Source organism: Oppia nitens, unplaced genomic scaffold (genome assembly GCF_028296485.1).
Source record: "Oppia nitens isolate AA-2021 unplaced genomic scaffold, nextdenovo-longstitch-racon4-pilon3 scaffold20_pilon_pilon_pilon, whole genome shotgun sequence".
NCBI lineage: Eukaryota > Metazoa > Arthropoda > Arachnida > Sarcoptiformes > Oppiidae > Oppia > Oppia nitens.
This window is the reverse complement of record NW_026533200.1, coordinates 1,319,893-1,342,498: the sequence shown is the minus strand read 5'-3', so window position 1 is coordinate 1,342,498 and position 22,606 is coordinate 1,319,893. Positions and strand designations below refer to the sequence as shown.

General features: G+C 21.9%; 5 protein-coding genes across 5 annotated transcripts; 2 read left to right on the top strand and 3 right to left on the bottom strand.

The window, feature by feature from the left end:
- Positions 1-253: 253 nt before the first annotated feature.
- LOC128953185 (uncharacterized) lies at positions 254-2,868 on the bottom strand. The gene is made up of 4 exons (XM_054298658.1): positions 2,795-2,868; positions 2,364-2,694; positions 1,113-1,364; positions 254-353 (listed from the first exon to the last, which is right to left on the bottom strand). The coding sequence occupies exons 2-4, from the start codon at positions 2,634-2,636 to the stop codon at positions 321-323; spliced, it is 558 nt and encodes a 185-aa protein (XP_054154633.1). The 5' UTR covers positions 2,637-2,694; positions 2,795-2,868; the 3' UTR covers positions 254-320.
- Positions 2,869-4,643: 1,775 nt separating this feature from the next.
- LOC128953175 (steroid 17-alpha-hydroxylase/17,20 lyase-like) lies at positions 4,644-7,479 on the top strand. Its single transcript, XM_054298648.1, has 6 exons — positions 4,644-4,989; positions 5,116-5,289; positions 5,975-6,059; positions 6,173-6,337; positions 6,418-7,010; positions 7,079-7,479. The coding sequence occupies exons 1-6, from the start codon at positions 4,824-4,826 to the stop codon at positions 7,444-7,446; spliced, it is 1,551 nt and encodes a 516-aa protein (XP_054154623.1). The 5' UTR covers positions 4,644-4,823; the 3' UTR covers positions 7,447-7,479.
- A 3,385-nt stretch (positions 7,480-10,864) lies between these two features.
- Positions 10,865-13,648, top strand: LOC128953159 (steroid 17-alpha-hydroxylase/17,20 lyase-like). Its single transcript, XM_054298633.1, has 3 exons — positions 10,865-11,213; positions 11,298-11,633; positions 13,638-13,648. Exons 1-3 carry the CDS (start codon positions 10,865-10,867, stop codon positions 13,646-13,648), a joined length of 696 nt encoding a protein of 231 aa, XP_054154608.1.
- Positions 13,649-15,358: 1,710 nt separating this feature from the next.
- On the bottom strand, positions 15,359-17,489 carry LOC128953157 (steroid 17-alpha-hydroxylase/17,20 lyase-like). Its single transcript, XM_054298632.1, has 6 exons — positions 17,476-17,489; positions 17,137-17,310; positions 16,254-16,338; positions 16,076-16,154; positions 15,419-15,710; positions 15,359-15,381 (listed from the first exon to the last, which is right to left on the bottom strand). Exons 2-6 carry the CDS (start codon positions 17,276-17,278, stop codon positions 15,359-15,361), a joined length of 621 nt encoding a protein of 206 aa, XP_054154607.1. The 5' UTR covers positions 17,279-17,310; positions 17,476-17,489.
- Positions 17,490-20,179: 2,690 nt separating this feature from the next.
- On the bottom strand, positions 20,180-22,517 carry LOC128953156 (farnesoate epoxidase-like). The gene is made up of 7 exons (XM_054298631.1): positions 22,352-22,517; positions 22,057-22,230; positions 21,824-21,908; positions 21,570-21,734; positions 20,899-21,488; positions 20,473-20,805; positions 20,180-20,184 (listed from the first exon to the last, which is right to left on the bottom strand). The coding sequence occupies exons 1-7, from the start codon at positions 22,515-22,517 to the stop codon at positions 20,180-20,182; spliced, it is 1,518 nt and encodes a 505-aa protein (XP_054154606.1).
- Between the last annotated feature and the right edge of the window lie 89 nt (positions 22,518-22,606).

The window sequence follows — 22,606 nt, the reverse complement described above, 5'->3', positions numbered from 1 at the left end:
ACAAATAAAATCTAAATTTTACTATAAATTTAATTAATTAAAAAATTAATACAATTAATTAACAAATTAATATATTTTTATTTTTGTAATTAAAATTTTCATAATATTACATGTTTTGTTGTTTTTGTAATTATTTTTAGCTTAATTTCAAATAACAATTGAATAAATTTAACTATATATATTTAAAGTTATAAATTATTTTAGTATAGTTTAATTTAGTTTAAAAAATTTTGAAAATTAAATAAAAACTACTATATATATATATATATGTTGATATATTTTAATTGTAAATTATTGATCATCAGGGACCATCTATTCAATTAATTTATACCAAGAACCTTTTTCTCGCATGTCTTTAACAAATAAATTTATAAAAAAAATTAAAAAAATTATTATAAATAATAATAATTAACAAATAAAAAATAATAGTAAATAAACTGATGATCTCAATGTGTATGTTAACATAACAACCCCCCCCCCCCACTTAATTTCACACCCACCCACTATAATATACACACATACACTCATACACCTACATATCTCGTTCACACACACACACACACACACACACACACACACACACACACACACACACACACACACAAACATACACATAACCCGTCCACACACATACATAATCCCCAACACATACATAACCCGTCCACACACACACACATACATACACAACCCGTCCACACACACACACACACACACACACAAACATACACATAACCCGTCCACACACATACATAATCCCCAACACATACATAACCGGTCCACACACACACACATACATACACAACCCGTCCACACACACACACACACACACACACACACACACACACACACACACACACATAATCCCCAACACATACATAACCCGTCCACACACACACACACATACATACCCCGTTTATACACAAACACACACACATAACCCCCAACACATACATACCCTGTTCACACACACACACACTTGTTAGTCTCTATATACAATTATTAAGTAAGTTTGTGAACAATTTTTAGTTAACACCCAGCCTAAGTCAACCTAACCCCCCCTACCCCAACTCAACCTAACCACCCCTCCCTTCCTCCCCCGCCCATATACTAACCACAATATCAGTCCATGAAACCGGTTTCTGAAACAAGTTGTAATAACTGGCGGCCTCTTTGTCCAATTCGATGAATGTTTGCTTATTTTCGATGATAAATGTTTCCCATTTTTTCTGTACACATACTAGAAAACTAGGCGAACATAAATCTAGCATGGTCAATTTGATTTGTCTATCTTTTAAATCTAGCTGGCTAAATGCTTCCAATGATTTTTCCTGGCCAATTGAACAATCATTGCGCAATTGTTCACGCTAGTTTAAAAAAATAAAATTAAAATTAAAAATTTAAAAAAATTATCAAATTTAGTTTAATAAAAAAAATATATATTTATTTATTTATGTTTTGAATATTTTCTATATAGTGTTGTAAATTTATTGTAAATTAAACAAGGTTTTTTTGGATCTTAGAGGGAGGGGAAGGGGAGGCTAGGGGAGGGGTAATATAGATTACAAAATATTTTCGCAGATTTCCAATAAATTTCAAATGTAAATCGGAAAGGAATTCCCAGTTAAATAGAAAAATATTATTCCCAATAAATTCCTTTTATATATATATTTTTTGGTAATTTTCTCTTAAAATTAATAAAAAAATCTAATTTTTAGATATTATTCTATATTTATATTAATTAATATATAAACTCTAATTTATATATATATATATATTACTTTTAATACTTTTACTTTTATTGATATTTTAGAGGGGGTGGTAAAATAATATAATTTTCATTTAAAGGGAGGGGGGGTTAAAAAGGCCATACCCTACTCTATCCCATAAATATATAGTAATACATATATATCAGGGTTGCTAAATGCGGGAGGTAGGGGGTAGGAGGGTGCTAAGATATATATTTATTGTAGTCAGCTGTGTATTACGGGTCAGTCTATTACATTATAAATACTATTACAATTTTATTATTTATTTATTATTTTTAACTTACTTATTATTAGTTATTATTATTATTATTATTATCTAGTAAATTAATTAGTAAAAAAGTAAATAAAGCTTGTAGATAATAATAATAATTATTCAATTCAATAATATAATTATTATTATTATTATTATTATTCCTGCAAGTATCTAGTTAATTAATTAACTAGTAAAAAAAGTAAAATAAAGCTTGTAGATAATAATTATTATTATTTCTACTACTATCTAGTTAATTAATTAATTGGTGAAAATTAAATAGCTACTAGATAATAAAAATAATTATTATTAATATTTAATTAATTTAGCTTGGGGTGCTTACTTACTTTTTCATCGTATTTTTTCATGTTGGCCGTCTTTCGTGAATCATCCAATACTGGCCGACATTTATTATATTGATTAACTAATTGAGTGGTAACCTTGCCAGGTGTGCACACTACTTTGAATACTTTATCGACATGCTCTTTCATTTGGACATGCCAGACTGCCGACCCCTGTTGCTGATCAATGCTAGCACCATGGACAGTTAGCATTATCATCATATTACTAGCCATGGCTAGCAAAACAATACCACCAACATAAATTGTACTAGCTAACATTGTTATTGGTTGATTGTATCTAGCTAATTTAGGGTGGTTAACAAATTAAATAGTATACCTAGATAATAGAAAATTAATTAAGCAACAACAATTATAATATCAAAAATTTTATTTTATTTTTTAATAATATTAAATTAATTAAAATTAATAGTTTATACCTATGACTGTACTTAACTAGTAGTGTATACTAAATATACTCGAATATATTGAATAGAAATTTTTAAAAAATGTTTGTTTTTTCATATAAAAAATGGTGTATTTTTTAATTAATTAACAAAACAAATATGTTTTTTATTCATAAAAATAATTATTTAATTTTTAAGTTTTCCATTTTTTTCATATATTCTAAAAAATAAATTTTATTATATATTTTTTATATATTAATATATTATTGTTGTATTTTGTATTATAACAAAAAAAATTAAAAAATTAATATAATTTAACTTTTTTAAAAAAAAACAAATTTTTGTATAAATATTTAGTAAATTATATTTAAAATATAAATACAAACATTTGTTACTTTTAAATTAATAATGTTATTTAAAAACTGTAATTATATAACTAATCTATTGATTAATAGTATTTAGTTTTATTTTAGTTAATAATAATATCATAAAAAATAGCTAGAGTTGTAATAAGCGCTAAATTTAGATTTTTTATTTATTTAATTCAAAAAATATTTTATTAATACTACAACAATAGTTAATTAAAATAAATATAAAAATTATTTCTATGTTTGTGTTGTATTATTACATGTATAGGTATTAATATTTTTATTAGAAAATTTATTAGTCTATGTTTTTGTAATTTTTAAAAACTTTATTTTTGAAATATCATATCATAAAAACTTGTACTCAATATTATTATTTTGTAATATTTAAATAAAATAATAATATTGAGTACAAAATATATAATTATTTCAAAAAAATTATAGTTTTATTGTATTAAATATTTGATTATTATTTCATAAACATTTTTTTGTGTAGTTTATGTCTATTGAGTTATATATATAATTATAATTACAAATTTTGTTTACATATCTATGATATATTTATAATAAAAAAATACATATATTATTATACAATTTATTATATATATATTATATTAATAAATTAATTTAAATAAAAATTATTATACAAATCAATAATAATTCAATTATATAATAGATTAAATTAAATATATAAAAAATTATTTCTATGTTTTAGTAGTTTTATTACATGTATGTTTTTTATTATTATTATGTTTTATTAATGTTTTTCTAATTATTAAAACTTTTTTTTTCTGAAATATCATATCATGAATATGTATTATTTTTTATTATTTTTTTTTATTTTGTAATATTAAATAAAATAATAATATTAGGTACAAAATAAAATTTATTGCAAAAAAAATAATTATACTTTTAATGTATTAAATATTTGAGTATTATTTCATATTTTTTTTGTACTCTATATGTCTATTGAGTTATATATAATTATATTTAAAATTTTGCTTACATTTTGTTTTATTATACTAAATAATATACATATATTAAATTATATACTGTATATAAATTCCCTCCTTTTTTCTGGAAAAATAGTATTATTTTTATGGTGTACTAAATGCTTATTTTATATATTTATAATAATTTTTTCAAATATTATTAATTTATGCACTTATAAAATAATAAAATAATTTGAAAATGATATTTTTTTTATACTGTATATATTATAATAACAATTATTGTTTTGATAATTAGTTTTTTTATATTATTATTATAATTAATTTGTAATATTTAATTATAATAATAAAAATTAAGTACAAAATAAAAAATTTATTGCAAAAAATATAATGTTTTTTTGATTATATTTATAATAAATTTAGTTTATTTTTTTTGTATATACAATATATAATTGTCATATCATTAGCTGATACAGCAGTTATTGTTTTACATCAAAAAATAATATTACAGTTAAACATAACTAATATATATATATAACAGTAATCATACTGTATATGTGTAACTATACCTTAACTATACATTGAAACCTAATTTTTTGATTTAATTAGTGGAAAGAGAGAGAGAGAGAGAGTTATAAGTATTTAAGTTATAAGTATTTAAAACTATAGAACATCTAAAAAAAATAACTTAAAATAAAATTTCATTAAAACAAATTTTTTTTTAAAACTTAGATTATATTAATAATAATGTCTGTATTGAGCCAATTATATTCATTGATTATATCAGATATATGGACAACAATTATTAGACTACTAATTGGTTATGTTGTCTACTATTTGGCTAAATTTTATTACAAACATTATAGTCTACCTCCCGGTCCATTTCCATTACCATTGATCGGCAATTATTTAAGTTTGTATACTAAATAATAATAATAATCAAACTATTTTTTACATAAATATTATTCATATTATTATTTTCAAAAAAAAATCAAAATTATTAATTATATATATATATATTTTTTGAAAAAACTTATAGCTTTTAGAACTAAACATCATTGGGATTACGCTATGAGACAAATGGCCAAAAAATATGGTCCAATATTTACCGTATATTTGGGAAACAGTCCGCAAATAGTGATCACCGATCCGGTCATAGCTAGAGATGTATTCAATAGATCAGAATTTGCGGGAAGAACTCAAACATATTTTGGTAATAATTTCTTTTAATTAAAGAAAAAAAATATATAATTTTATTTTATTTTTTTAAATTTCAAATAATTATTGGAAGCACTGGTAGGTTTTTTTATATATTTATTTATTTTAGAGGGTGGGTGGGGTGCAGGTAGACAACATAGGTAGGCTATCTAACAACAGGGTTGCTATATATTGAGTCATAGAGTGTTAAATTAGGTTTTTATTTTTTATTGTAGTTTTTTTTATTAGAATATGTACCCTTGTGAACCCCGTTTATATTTTTAGTTATATATATATTTTTATTTTATTTTTTTTAAATTAATTAATACCAGTGTTGGCAGAGAAAAACAAAAAGTTTGTATAATACAAAGCGTATTATACTTTATATAATATAATATACATATATTTTGACTTACATAAAAAAATCTAGAGCCTTATATAGAAAATATAGATTTAATATTTCATTAAAATTAATTTATTGTTTTTTACTTATAAATTATTTAATTAATTAATTAATAACAATAATAATGCATTTTCTAGCAATTATATTATTTAACAATAAATAGTTTTTTTAAAGTAATTTTCAAACATAATTTTTTATTTTTATAAAAGTATTTTACTGTATTATACAAAGTATAGTATTACTTCAACCCTAATTAATATTTTTATAATTTTTAAAATTTTACATATTTTAATTTTAGTAAAATTAATGGGTGATGGTGTCATAATGGCTGATTACGGACCCAATTGGGAAACACGTAGAAATGTGGCTCAAGCGGCAGTTAGGTATTGTGTTTTATTTATTAAAATTTTAAAAAGTTTTAAAAAATTTAAAAAAATTTAAAAATTTAAAAATTTTAATTTATTTTTAAATATTAACAACAAATAAATTTTCACAGAAAATATTCAAACAATGAACGATTGGTTAACGTAGTCGTCGATTGTGTGGACAAAACAGTGGAAACAATGTTGAAAACAATTGGTCCAAACAAACCCATTGAACAATCAAATTATATATATCTAACATTTTTAAATATTATGGCTAATAGTGCCTTCAATGAAAAGTATATACAAAAAAAAATTGTTGTCAAATATTTTTTTAAAAATTTTAATTATTTTTTTTTTAAATTTATAAATATAATAGTTATAATTTTGATGATCCAGAGTTTAAAAAATTTAAATATGTTTTAAACGATATAAATTATGAATGGGGAACACGTTTTCTATTATATGAATATTCAAAACTAATTCAATGGATTGATTATAAATGTTTTAATCAAATAACTAAAGTATATGAAGAAATACGTGAAATTATTGTTAAAAAAATTAGAAATCATTATAAAGATTACGATCCAAGTATTGAACGAGATTTTTGCGATACACTGATTGAAGCGAAAAATACGGCGCTCCGGGATGTGGGACAGGGAGATAGCAAACAATCCGTGGCTAACTATCTAACCGATGATAAGCTCGGTATGATTGTGTTGGATATATTTCAAGCCCGTATCGATACATCCTATAATACATTTCAATGGCTACTATTGTTTTTATCAAGCGATTTAGTGGTACAAAAAAAATTACGTAAAGAAATTTCCGATAAAATCGGTGACCGATTGCCAACACTTGACGATAGACAACAATGTCATTATGTAATGGCATTCATATCGGAAACATTAAGATTCAGAAATGTTGTTCCCGTAGCCGTTCCTCGCAAAGCAATGGTCGACAGTAAAATAGGTTTTAGTTTTATTGTTTTTTTACGTTAAATTTGTTTTTTTTAAATATATATATATATATATTTTTAGGTAATTATATGATACCGAAAAATATGTCAATAGCTGTCTTTCAGGGATTTATTTTGCGAAACGACAGCAACAAGTATTGGACAAATCCTAACGACTTTATACCCGAGCGCTTCCTCGACAGTGACAACCATTATATGATAACCCGTTTACAACAGACAGCTTACATACCCTTTGGTATCGGACGTCGTGTATGTTTAGGCGAAAAGTTGGCCACCGCTGACCTGTTCCTAGTTTTGACCCGATTTCTACAGTCGACACAAAACTATGACATTGTTTTGGACAGTCATCCGGGTTTTGATGCCGATCCTTATAATGTCGATTTAGTTAGTCCCTGTAGTTATTCAATTATATTTAAATCTAAATCATAATTACTGTATAATTACTATCCAATTAATAATATATATATTTATATATTATTTTAATAGATTGCTAATAAAAATATAAAAACCCTCCCTTTTTTGTTAACACTAATTTACATATATACTGTATATGTAATTTATAGATAAGAAAATAGAAAGTTTCTAATAAATTTCCTCTGAGAAAGTTTTCATAGAAAATTTCTCAGTAATTAATTTCTATACAGAAAATTAACATAAATTCTTATACTATTTCTATCCCCCATATCTATAGCTATTAGTATATATTAATAATGACATATAAAATACATTATTCATATATAACATTATAGTTTATAATTTAGTAACACTACTATACAAAATGGATACATATATATATATATATATATATATAAGAAAATATAGAAATTTGTTTTTTATATATTACTAGATTTATATATTTATTTAATACTTAAATATAAGGTTTTATACAATTTTTATTACTACAATTACTAACAAAATTAAATAAATAATTAAACATTAGATTATTGTTTTAAATTTTATTTTGTTATTATAACAATTGTAACTTTAATTAAATATAAAAATTGTTGATTTTTTTATTAATAAATTTATTTGTAGTAAACTTTTTTTTGAAATATCATATCATGGAAACTTTTATTATTATTATTTTGTAATATTCAATAAAATAATATTATTAAGTACAAAATAAAATTTATTTGCAAAAAAAAAATAGTTTTATTTCATTAAATATTTGAGTATTATATCATACTTTCATACTTTAGTTTATGTCTATTGATTTATAAAATTATATTTACAATATTGCTTATATCTATTTAGTTATACTAAAAATATTTATTAATATTAAATTATATACTGTATATAAATTCCCTCTTTTTTTTCCTGAAAAATAATGCAAACTTATAGTTTTTTTTTTATAAAGGTACTAAATGCTTATTTTATGTTTTAATTTACTATTAATCTTATAAAAGTTATAGATTAAAACTATTTATTATTTTTTTAATATTAATAATTCATGCATTTAAAAAAAATATTTATATAATGAATATTTTACTAAATTCTCCATTGATTTTATTTAATTGATTCTATATTAATATTAATATTATATTTAAATTATATTAATATTATATTTATGATATTATATAAATTTAATTGATTTTTTTTTAAATATAATGTTTTTGGATTATGTATTTATAATAAATTTAGTTTATTGTATAATTACAGTAAATAATTGTCATATCATTAGCTGATTAAGCAGTTTTTGTTTTCATAAAAAATGATATTACAGTTAAACATAACTAATATATAAAGTTATATACATATATATATATGTGTGTAACTATACCTTAAATACATTGAAAACAGGGGTGCATTAGTGGGGGAGTTATAAGTATTTAAGTAATAAGTATTTAATTAATAAGTATTTAAGTTATAAGTATTTAAGTTATAAGTATTTATGTTATAAATATTTAAGTTATAAGTATTTAAAATTACAGTACATCTAATAAAAAAAAACTTAAAATAAAATTTCATTAAAATTTTCATTTTTAAACTTATGTTAAAATAATATACACAATATGTCTGTATTGAGACAATTATATTCATTGATTATATCAGATATATGGACAACACTAATAAGTCTACTAATTGGTTATTTGGTCTACTATTTGGCAAAATTTTATAACCAATATTATAGTCTACCTCCCGGTCCATTTCCATTACCATTGATCGGCAATTATTTAAGTTTGTATACTAAATAATCAACTATTTTTACATAAATATTATTATTATTATTATTTTTCTGAAATCTAAATTATTAATTATATATATATATATATTGTTTGAAAAATCATTTAGCATTTAGATCTAAACATCATTGGGATTACAATATGAGAAAATTGGCCAAAAAATATGGTCCAATATTTACCGTATATTCGGGAAACAGTCCACAAATTATGATCACCGATCCGGTCATAGCTAGAGATGTATTCAATAAATCAGATTTTGCGGGAAGGGCTCAAAATAGTGTCGGTAATTGTAATATTTTTATTTTATTTCGGGGGGGGGGGTGTTAGATTGACTCATATAGATAGTGTTTGATTATATGTTTTTTTTAAAATTATTTTTTTTGTATATAGTTTTATTGTAATTCAAGTACCCTTAGTATACCAGTTAGTATAGTTATGATTTTTTTTTTTGAAAAATCTTTTTTATATTTTAATTAAAATTTATTAAATCCAGCAATGTTAGCAATTTTCAATCAATGTTTTTGTAATAAATATAGATTTAATATTTTAAAAAAAAAAATTAATTTGTTGTTTTTTTAACTTTAAACTATTTAATTATTGTATCTATGATAACAAAAACAAAAAAATAATAATTATAATTATAATGCATTTTATAGTAATTATTTTAATTTAATAAATATTTTTAAACTATTTTTTCCTAACATTCTATTAGCTTTAAAATTTTAATAACACATATATTTAAAAATATATTATACAAAATTGAATTATATTTTTTCTAAATATTTTTAAAGTAATTTTTTAACATAATATATATTCAGTATATAAAACATTATCAGTATTTTACAGTATTATAAAAAATAAAATAAAATAAAATTCAATACCTTGTATTTCTCTGTAACACTGATTAATACTAATAATAATTTTGATAAAATTTTGTAACAAAATAATTAAATAAAAATTAATTAAATGTTTTTAATTCAAGTAAAATTAATAGGTAATGGTATCATAATGGCTGATTACTGACCCAATTTGGAAACACGTAGAAGCATTGCGCACGCGGCAGTTAAGTACGTGTGTCTATTGATTTTATTTTTAAAATTTTTAAAAAATTTAAAATATTTATTTTTAAATAATAACAATAACAATAACAAAAATAAATTTATAGAAAATATGCAAAAAATGAACGATTGGTTAACGTAGTCGTCGATTGTGTCGATAAAACAGTGGAAACAATGTTGAAAACTATGGGTCCAAACAACAAACCCATTGAACCATCAGATTATATATATCTAACATTTTTAAACATTTTGGCTAATAGTTGTTTCAATGAAAAGTATATATATATATATATATAAAACTAAATTTTTGTTAATATATTTTTTTAATTTTTTTTTTAAAAAACTTTAAGTTATAATATCGATGATCCAGAGTTTAAAAAATTTAAATATGTTTTAAACGATTTAAATTACGAATGGGGATCGCGTTTTGCTTTATGGGATTATTCAATAATAATTCAATGGTTTGATTATAAATTTTATAACAAAATAATTAAATATTTTGATGATTGTCGTGAAATTATTGTTGAAAAACTAAAAAATCATTATTTGGATTACGATCCAAGTATTGAACGAGATTTTTGCGATACATTGATTGCGGCTAAAAATATGGCGCTCAGGGATGGAGTGGGACAGGGAGTAGGAAGTGGTAGCAAACAATCTCTGGCTAACTATCTAACGGATGATAAGCTCGGTTTGATTGTGTTTGACCTAATTTTTGCCGGAATCGATACATCCTATACAACATTTTTATGGCTACTATTGTTTTTATCCAGTGATCTAATGGTGCAAAAAAAATTACGAAATGAAATTTCCGATAAAATCGGTGACCGATTGCCAACACTTGACGATAGACATCGATGTCATTATGTAATGGCATTCATATCGGAAACATTAAGATTCAGAAATGTTGTTCCCGTAGCCGTACCTCATAATGCTATAGTCGACAGTAAAATAGGTTAAGTTTAGTTGTTTTTTTAAGTTTTACTTTATTGTTAAATATTTTTTTTAACAAAAATTATATATATATGTATATATTTAGGTGATTATAAGATACCGAAAAATATGTCAGTTTGTGTCTATCAGGGATTTATTATGAGAAACGACAGCAACAAGTATTGGACAAATCCTAACGACTTTAAACCCGAGCGCTTCCTCGACAGTGACAACCATTATATGAGACCAACCAGTCGTTCGCAACCGGCTTTCATACCCTTTGGTATCGGACGTCGTGTATGTATAGGCGAAAAGTTGGCCATCGCTGACCTGTTCCTAGTTTTGACCCGATTTCTACAGTCGACACAAAACTATGACATAGTTTTGGACAGTCATCAGGGTTTGGATGCCGATCCTAATAATACCGATTCAATTAGTCCCAGTAGTTATACAATTATGTTTAAATCTAAATCATTGTAAATTATTTTAAAATTATTATTATTATTGTTATTTTAAAATCAAAAAAAAACAATGATAACTTTTGAGATGTTTAATTTTTATGAATTAAGTAAATATATATATATATATATATATATATATATATATATATATATATATATATATATATATATATATAGATATTTTAATGAGTACTTTAATTTAATTTTATTTTTTAAAAAAAATTTAAACATATTTATATAACTTTTTTCTATATATATATTTGTTTGTAATTTTTAAATAAAATTTTTTTTTTTATTAATTAATAATTATAATAATATAGTTTGACAAATTTCTATTATATTAATTAATATAAAATGATATATAAAAATAAAAACAACTTATAAGTTAATATTTGTTTATCAATAATATTATTGTTTAATGATTTTAATTTACTTTATTTTTTTTCTTAAATAAAATGTTTAATATTATTAATTTTATCAATAATTGACTTTTTTTTGATATATAAAAAAACAACAATAACTACTCAAATACATAGTCAAACTAAACTAAAAAAAGTTGTTTTTTTGTGGACTAATGTTATATTTCAATAGCAATGGATATATATATATATACAGTATATATATATATATATATATGTTTATAACTGCCGCAAAAAAACCGGTTTATCTAAAAATATTTCTCCTCTCAAAAAAAATAGTATAGTTATTATAGTTTCATATTATTGTTTGTATAGTATATAACTTATAAGTTATATATTTTTTTTTGAAAGTAATGTTTAGATAAACCAGTTTTTTTGTTTTTAGTTTTTACCGGCAGTTATATACAGTACATACAGTATATCCATTGCTATTGAAAACATAACATTAGTTCACAAAAAAAAAACTATTTTAGTTTAGTTTGACTTTGTATTTGTGTAGTTATTGTTGTTTTTTTATGTTAAATAAAAATGGTGTCAATTATTGATAAAATTAATAATATTATAAACATTTTATTTAAATAAAAAAAAATTAAGTGAAACAATAGTATTAGTGATAAACAAACACAAAGTTTATCACTAAATATTAGTAGTGTTTTGTATGAACCGATTGATGGCTTGAATACAATGAATATTATATAATGTTGTTATAATTGCTGTATAAATATTATTATTATTATTATTATTAATATAAATATGGAGTTAATTAATAATAAAATCAATAATATTAAACATTTGTTAATTAAATTAAATGAATTAAAATCCATAAACAATAGTATTAGTGATAAACAAACAAAATGTTTATCAGAAAAAACTATTAGTGTTTTCAATGAACCGATTGATAACTTGAATACAATGAATAATTGCATTTCAATGAAAATTACTGATTATAATGACTGTTATAACATCAACAACAACAACAACAACAACAAAACACGTGTGGATTCAAACAATAACACGCGATTCACGTGCTATTGGCCTAAATGTCGATACAGTACTACAACTAAACTAAATCTAACTGATCATCAATTATTACATTTATCTGATAATCAATACAAATGTGATGTAAATAATTGTAATAAAACATACAAAAGTCGTTCAACATTATATAGGCATAAAAATATTAAACATTTTAATAGGCAATATGTTTGCGATTATAATGATTGTGGCAAATGTTTTACTAGAAATTCATATTTAATTCAACATCAATCAAAAGTTCATGATTATAATAATAATAATATTAGTAATAATAGTAGTAATAATAATAGTAATAGTAATAATAGTAGTAATAATAGTAGTAATAATAGTAATAATAATAGTAGTAATAATAGTAGTAATAATAGTAGTAATAATAGTAGTAATAATAGTAATAATAATAGTAGTAATAATAGTAGTAATAATAAAAGTAGTAATAATAATATTAATAATAATAGTAATAATAGTAGTAATAATAATAATAATAAAAAGTTTAAATGTGTTTATAAAAATTGTAATAAAACTACTCAAAAGTCAATCATTAATACACATATAACTAATAATAATAATAATAATAATCATATGAAACAAAAATCACAATTTAAATGTGATATCGATTATTGTGGAAAAATATTTACATCAAAATCATTGTATAATAAACATAATTCAAGACATTTTTCAAGTAAAAAACAATTCAATTGTTCAATAGATGATTGTTTGAAAACATTTACAACAAATCATTGTTTACTACAACACCAATCCCGGGATCATTCAATTGAACCCCAATTCAAATGTGATTATAATAGTTGTGGTAAAAAATTTTATAATTTACAAAATTTAAATGTTCATCAAAATTATGTACATTTTTCTACTAGTAATACATTATTCAAATGTACAGTCGATAACTGTAACAAACAATTTGTACGTCGATGTCATCTTAGACGACATCATAAACAAAAACATTTTTTTTGAGAAAAAAATAACAATTTAAATGTGATTTTTTTTAATTATATATATAAAATAATAATAATATATATTTATAAGTATTATAATAGTTTATATCACTTTGAATTTTTTAAAAAATAATACAATTATTACGATAATTATAATATTAATAAATTATAATATCGTTATTATAATATAATATTAAATTATAAATTATTATTAATTAAATTAAATAATAATATATTAATATAAATTATAATTATAATATACTGTAATATACAGTGTCAAAATCAATATAATAATTATTATTATTTGTTTATAAAATATTGTATTAAATTATCTAAATAATATTTCAATATTACTATAATGATTTTTATTTTATTTTTTTAAATAAACATAAATACAAAATATTTTTTTAAAAAATTGTAGTAAAATAATTATGTTATTGTTTTATAGTTATAATAATTATCATTATAAATATTAATCATAAAAAGAAAAACACTGATATATAAAACATATATAAAAGAAAAATAATTGTTAATTATTATTATTATTAAATAAAATCATTTTAATCAATAAATTTTTTTAATTAATACAGTTTTAAATAAATATTTTTTTAAATAGATATTTTCTAATTATTTTGAAATAACTAATTGATATAAATTTCAATGATAATAATAATATCTAATTTAGTTCAATAAAATTCTGTAATAATAATATTTAATAAAAAATCTATAATATGTATAATTACTTTTTTTAGCAATTTATTAACATAAATATATATTATAAATTGTATAGTAACTATACAGTAATTATGATTTAGATTTAAACATAATTGTATAACTATTGGGACTAATTGAATGTCTATTATTAGGATCGGCATCAAAACCCTGATGACTGTCCAAAACAATGTCATAGTTTTGTGTCGACTGTAGAAATCGGGTCAAAACTAGGAACAGGTCAGCGATGGCCAACTTTTCGCCTAAACATACACGACGTCCGATACCAAAGGGTATGAAAGCTGGTTGTTGTGAACGGGTTATCATATAATGGTTGTCACTGTCGATGAAGCGCTCGGGTATAAAGTCATTAGGATTTGTCCAATACTTGTTGCTGTCGTTTCTCAAAATAAATCCCTGATAGACATTCAATGTCATATTTTTCGGTATCATATAATTACCTAAAAAATATATATAAATGAAATTTTATTAATAAAATAATAATAATAATAATAAGTGTTTGTTTTTTTCAAAAAAAATAAAAAAAATAAAAACCTATTTTACTGTCGACTATTGCTTTATGATTGACTCCTACGGGAACAACATTTCTGAATCTTAACGTTTCCGATATGAATGCCATTACATAATGACATCGATGTCTATCGTCTAGTGTTGGCAATCGGTCACCGATTTTATCGGAAATATCTTTACGTAATTTTTTCTGTACCACTAAATCATTTGCTAAAAACAATAGCAGCCATTGAAATGTAGTATAGGATGTATCGTTTCCGGCAAAAAATACGTCCAACACAGTCATACCGAGCTTATCATCCGTTAGATACTTAGCCAGCGATTGTTTGCTACCTCCCTCTCCCTGTTCCACATCCCGGAGCGCATTATTTTTAGCCGCAATCAATGTATCGCAAAAATCTCGTTCAATACTCTGGTCGTAATCCAAATAATGATTTTTTAGTTTTTCAATAATTAGTTTAAGAATTTCATCGAAATGTTTAGTTATTTTTTTAATAAATTTATGTCCAATCAATTGAATTAATTTTGAATATTCCCAGAAAGCTAATTGTGATCCCGATTCGTAAATTAAATCAATAAAAGCATATTTAAATTTTTTAAACTCTAGATCATCGATATTATATCTAGTATTTAAAAAAAAATAATAATAAATAATTAAATAAAAATATTGTCAAAATATATATATATATACTTTTCATTGAAAGCACTATTAGCCAAAATATTCAAAAATGTTAGATATATATAATCTGATGGTTGTATGGGTTTGTTTGGACCCACAGTTTTCAACATTGTTTCCACTGTTTTATCGACACAATCGACGACTACGTTAACCAATCGTTCATTTTTTGAATATTTTCTGTGAAAATTGTGAAAGTTGAAAAAAATAAAATATTATAAAATTTTTTATTTTTAATGATTTTATTAAAAACAAAAAAAAATTAATAGACACACGTACTTAACTGCCGCGTGCGCAACAAGTCTACGCGTTTCCCAATTGGGTCCGTAATCAGCCATTATGACACCATCACCAATTAATTTGACTTTAATTTAAAATATTTATTGTTTTTATTGTTTTATTAAATTATCAAAAACTAGTATAATAAGTTAGTTAAATAAAATAGTTAAATATTATAATAAATTAATTAGTGTTGGAAAAATACAATGTATAGAATACAATAAAATGTATGTTATTATAAATTTTTTAAAAATATATATTGTTTTTTTTAAAAAAAATTACTATTTAAAATATTTAGTAAAAATTTAATTGCTAGAAAATGCATTGATTATTATTATTATAATCGTTGTTTTTTATAAGTTATAATAATCTAAATAATTTAAAATAAATAAATAATAATAATAATAATAAATCTATATTTATTTATATCAATGCTTTTTTAGCAATAGGTGACGCTAAATTTTTTTTTGATTTTTTTTCAAATTGGTCATGTATTATACTATACTGTTAAGTATTATACTTAACAATTTATTTTTCTGGATAAACACTGGTATTATTAAATGTAAAAAAATGTAAAATCATATAAAAAAACTAGTCATAACTGGTATATTATTTTTAATAAAAACTACAAATCATAAAATCTAATCCTAATAGTAACATATGTTGTTATACAGCCTCCCTATCGTCTATTTGGTACCAACCCCCCCCCAACCCCCAACCCCCCGTCCTCCCAAAAAATAAAATAAAATCAGAAACCTACCAGTGCTCATAATAATCATATAAAAAAACTTACCAATTAGAAATTACATTATTTATTTTTTAATAAAATATAATTATAATATATATATATTTTTAAAAAATTAAAAACAATAAAAACAATTACCAAGATAAGTTTCAGTCCTTCCCGCAAAATCTGATTTATTGAATACATCTCTAGCTATGACCGGATCGGTAACAATAATTTGTGGACTGTTTCCCAAATATACGGTAAATATTGGACCATATTTTTTGGCCAATTTTCTCATATTGTAATCCCAATGATGTTTACTTCTAAATGCTAAATGATTTTTCATAAAACAAACAAAAAAAATAGATAAATAAATATTTAATAATTTAGATTAAAACAAAATAATAATAATAATAATAATAATAATAATAATAATAATTATTATTATTATTATATAAAATATTAGTTGATTATTATTATAATTATACTAAAAACCTAATAAATTGCCGATCAATGGTAATGGGAATGGACCGGGAGGTAGACTATAATATTGGTAATAAAATTTTGCCAAATAGTAGACCAAATAACCAATTAGTAGACTTGTTATTGTTGTCCATATATCTGGTATAATCAATGTTAATAATTGTATCAATACAGACATTACTGTAAATAATAATAATTATTATTATTATTATTAATTTAAGTTTAAAAATTAAAAAAAAAATTTGATAAAATTATTAATTTTAGTTGTTATCAGTTAACTGTACTTTTTAATACTAAAACAAAAAATTACAAATATCATTTATAAGAATTTTCAAATTTAAAAAATATCAAATAGTCATCAATTTAAAAATAAATATTTAAAAAATTCAAATTATCAAAACAATAGTTGTTTTTAATAATATTTATATTGAAAAAAAACTTAATTTTTTAAAAAAGATTTTATAAATTTACAGGTATTATTAATATTTATTCAAAATAGTTTTAAACAATAACACTTTAATAGTTTTAATTAGTTAAGTATAATATATAAATATATATTTAATATATTATTAATGTTATTAATCGTATAAGTATTTTGAAGAATTTTTTTTTTAATAAAAACTATTTTATGTTTTCTAATATACTGTACTTTAAATATTTAATAAAAACTTTAGCTAGAAAGCATTATCAGAAAAACACTCGTTGTCGATAAAATAAAATCAACTTTGATCATGTAAGGTATCAAATAATTAAGTATTGCATAATAAAATCAACTTTGATCATGTGAGGTATCAAATGACTAAGTGACATCACAGATATTTTATTTATTTTTTTTAAATTATAAAAATTACTTTGTTGCCTGGAAAAAATCTTAAAAAAAATCTCTAAACATTTCATTTATTATATTCTATATGTTCATCTAATATAAACTTTATAAATCTTTTTTTTTTGTTTGTTGAGTTAGAAATAATTTTTTAAATTTTTTAATTCGTATATTTACCTTTTTTTACAATAATATACAGTAAGTTGTCATTATTATTATATTTTCTATTCTATATTATTAGATAGACATTGTAGGAAAGGTTGTTATTTGTGTATCTAAAACAGTTTTTTTAAAAAAGTTATGATTTTATGAATATTTCTCAGTAATTTTCCCAATGTTCCTGATGAGATTGATTATTTTTCCTGAAACATTTCAATACATTATTAGTAGTACTCTAAACGAATCTAAAGTCAGAATTTCAAACATAGCAAACATAAAATGCTTGACAGACAGACAGACAGACAGACAGACAGACAGACAGACAGACAGACAGACAGACAGACAGACAGACAGACAGACAGACAGACAGACAGACAGACAGACAGACAGACAGACAGACAGACAGACAGACAGACAGACAGACAGACAGACAGACAGACAGACAGACAGACAGACAGACAGACAGACAGACAGACAGACAGACAGACAGACAGACAGACAGACAGACAGACAGACAGACAGACAGACAGACAGACAGACAGACAGACAGACAGACAGACAGACCGACTCAAAAGGCTTGTATAGATTTCAGTAAACAAAACTTTTTTTAAAAGTTTTTATTTCGAAAGTTAGAAAAAATAAAAGCTATAAAAAACATAATAAAGTTTCAATTAAAAACATTAATACTTATACATGTAATACTACTACTACTACTAAAACATTGAAATAATTTTTATATTAAATTTACTTTATTATTGTTATAATGAAAATAAATAATTAAATCCAAAACTTAGTTTTAATAAAAATTTGTAAATTTATTATATATATAATAAAATATGTTTTTTATATTGATAGTAAATCTATTATTATTATTATTATTATTATTATTATTATTATTATTATTATTATTATTATTATTATTATTATTATTATTATTATTATTATTATTATTATTATTATTATTATTATTATTATTATTATTATTATTTTTTATATATAAAAATTAACTATATATTATATAAAAACATTAATTAATAAATTTTTTTTAAAAATAAAAATATAATAATTGTATTAATAGAGACATTATTGACTCAATATATAATTAGTAATAGTTTATATGTACATGATGATATTTTTTATAAGTTTTTATTATGTTTAATAAACTACGTCATCAATTTATTTAAAAATTAAGCTAGTAAGCTTTTCCTGCCAGTATCTATTATTGAGTATATTATTATTGTTATTAATCGTAAGTATTTAAAAAAAATTAATTAATTAGTTATGTAATGCAAATTTTTTTTGAAATTTATAATGAGTTCATAAAAATTATTTTATAAACTATTGTGTGTACATAAAGGGATAGTTATAAATGTTTTATTTTATTAATATTTTTTTTTAGTAATTTAAACTATGATATATTTTTTAAAATATATATTTTAGTTAAAAATAGTTTAAAAGTAGTAGTGTTTGTGTGTTTGAGATTGTAATTTACAGTAAATATTTGTATTTTAAATTTAATTTAAAATAATAACAATACTAGACATGTACTATATATTTATATTATATATATATATATATATATATTAATAAATTGTTAATAAAATATCATACAATTAAATAATAGTAAATTTAAAAATGATCATGGTGATTTGATAATATTTTAATGCTTATAGATTACAAACTGATTGTAAATAATTATTTTTTTATTAATAAATAAAAACTGTAAGCAAACAATTAATCTATAGTTTTATAGTATTAATAATAATTAATTTAATTTACTGTATTATTAGTTAATAAAAACAATTAAATTTTTTAATTATCTGATATATTTATAAAATTAAAACTTAATTAACTAAAACATTAGAATATATAGTATAGAATTTTAATTAAAATAACTGATACTAAGATTTTAGATATATTATTATATATTAAATTAGTATAACTATATTATTACTAATAACTTAATAATAATAACGTTTTTAAAATAATTTACAATGATTTAGATTTAAACATAATTGTATAACTACTGGGACTAATTGAATCGCTATTATTAGGATCGGCATCCAAACCCTGATGACTGTCCAAAACTATGTCATAGTTTTGTGTCGACTGTAGAAATCGGGTCAAAACTAGGAACAGGTCAGCGATGGCCATCTTTTCGCCTAAACATACACGACGTCCGATACCAAAGGGTATGAAAGCCGGTTGTTGTGAACGGGTTATCATATAATGGTTGTCACTGTCGATGAAGCGCTCGGGTATAAAGTCGTTAGGATTTGTCCAATACTTGTTGCTGTCGTTTCTCATAATAAATCCCTGATAGACATATGCTGTCATATTTTTCGGTATCCTATAATTACCTGATATATAAATATATATATAGATTTTTAAAAAATATTTTATATATTACATAAAAATTGTTATTTATTAAAAATTAAAAAAAATCAAAAAACCTATTTTACTGTCGACTATAACCTTATGGGCGACGCCTACGGGAACAACATTTCTGAATCTTAATGTTTCCGATATGAATGCCATTACATAATGACATCGTTGTCTATCGTCAAGTGTTGGCAATCGGTCACCGATTTTATCGGAAATTTCATTTCGTAATTTTTTTTGCACATTCAGATCATTGGATAAAAACAATAGTAGCCATTGAAATGTATTATAGGATGTATCGATTCCGGCAAAAAACAGGTCAAACACAGTCATACCGAGCTTATCATCCGTTAGATACTCAGCCACAGATTGTTTGCTACCTATCACTCCCTCCCGGAGCGCATAATTTTTAGCCGCAATCAGTGTATCGCAAAAATCACGTTCAATACCTGAATAGTAATCTTTATAATGATTTTTTAGTTTTTCAATAATAATTTCTCGACAATCATCAAAATGTTTTGCTATATTTTTAATTGATTTATAATCAATCCATTGAATTAGTTTTGAATATTCCCATAAAACAAATCTGATTCCCGATTCGTACATTAAATCATTTAAAACATATTTAAATTTTTTAAACTCTGGATCATCGATATTATATCTAATATTTTTTAAAAAATAAAAAATAAAATAAATATATTAACAAAAATTTAATTTTATATATATATATATGTATATATACTTTTCATTGAAAGCACTGTTAGCCAAAATGTTTAAAAATGTTAGATATATATAATCTGATGGTTCAATGGGTTTGTTTGGACCAATAGTTTTCAACATAGTTTCCACTGTTTTATCGACACAATCGACGACTACGTTAACCAATCGTTCATTTTTTGAATATTTTCTAAAATATATATTTTAATAAAAAAAATTTGTTTATATTTATTTTTTTAAAAATAAAATTTATTCAAATATAAATAAATAGTCGCATACTTAGCGGCCGCGTGCGCAACAAATCTACGCGTTTCCCAATTGGGTCCGTAATCAGCCAGTATTACACCATCACCTATTAATTTGACTTGAATTGAAAAATATTTAATATTAATTTTTTTTTTGAAAATTATTTGTATTAATCAGGGTTGGAAATCTACAAGTTATTGAATATTGACTTTAATATATATATATATATATATAATAATAATACAGTAAAAAATTAAAATTATTACCAAAATAAGTTTGAGTTCTTCCCGAAAAATCTGATTTATTAAATACATCTCTAGCTATGACCGGATCGGTGATCATAATTTGTGGACTGTTTCCCAAATATACGGTAAATATTGGACCATATTTTTTGGCCAATTTTCTCATAATATAATCCCAATGATGTTTAGTTCTAAATGCTAAATGATTTTTACATAAAACAAACAAACAAATAGATAAATAAATATTTAATAATTTTTGATTAAAACAAATTAATAATAATAATATTTAAATGAAATAAATAATTATTATTATACAAACTTAATAAATTGCCGATCAATGGTAATGGAAATGGACCGGGAGGTAGACTATAATATTGGTAATAAAATTTTGCCAAATAGTAGACAACATAACCAATTAGTAGACTAATAATTGTTGTCCATATATCTGGTATAATCAATGAATATAATTGTCTCAATACAGACATATTGTGTATATTTAATTTAACATAAGTTTAAAATAAAAAATTTTAATAAAATTTTATTTTAAGTTGTTTTTTAGATGTACTTTAGTTTT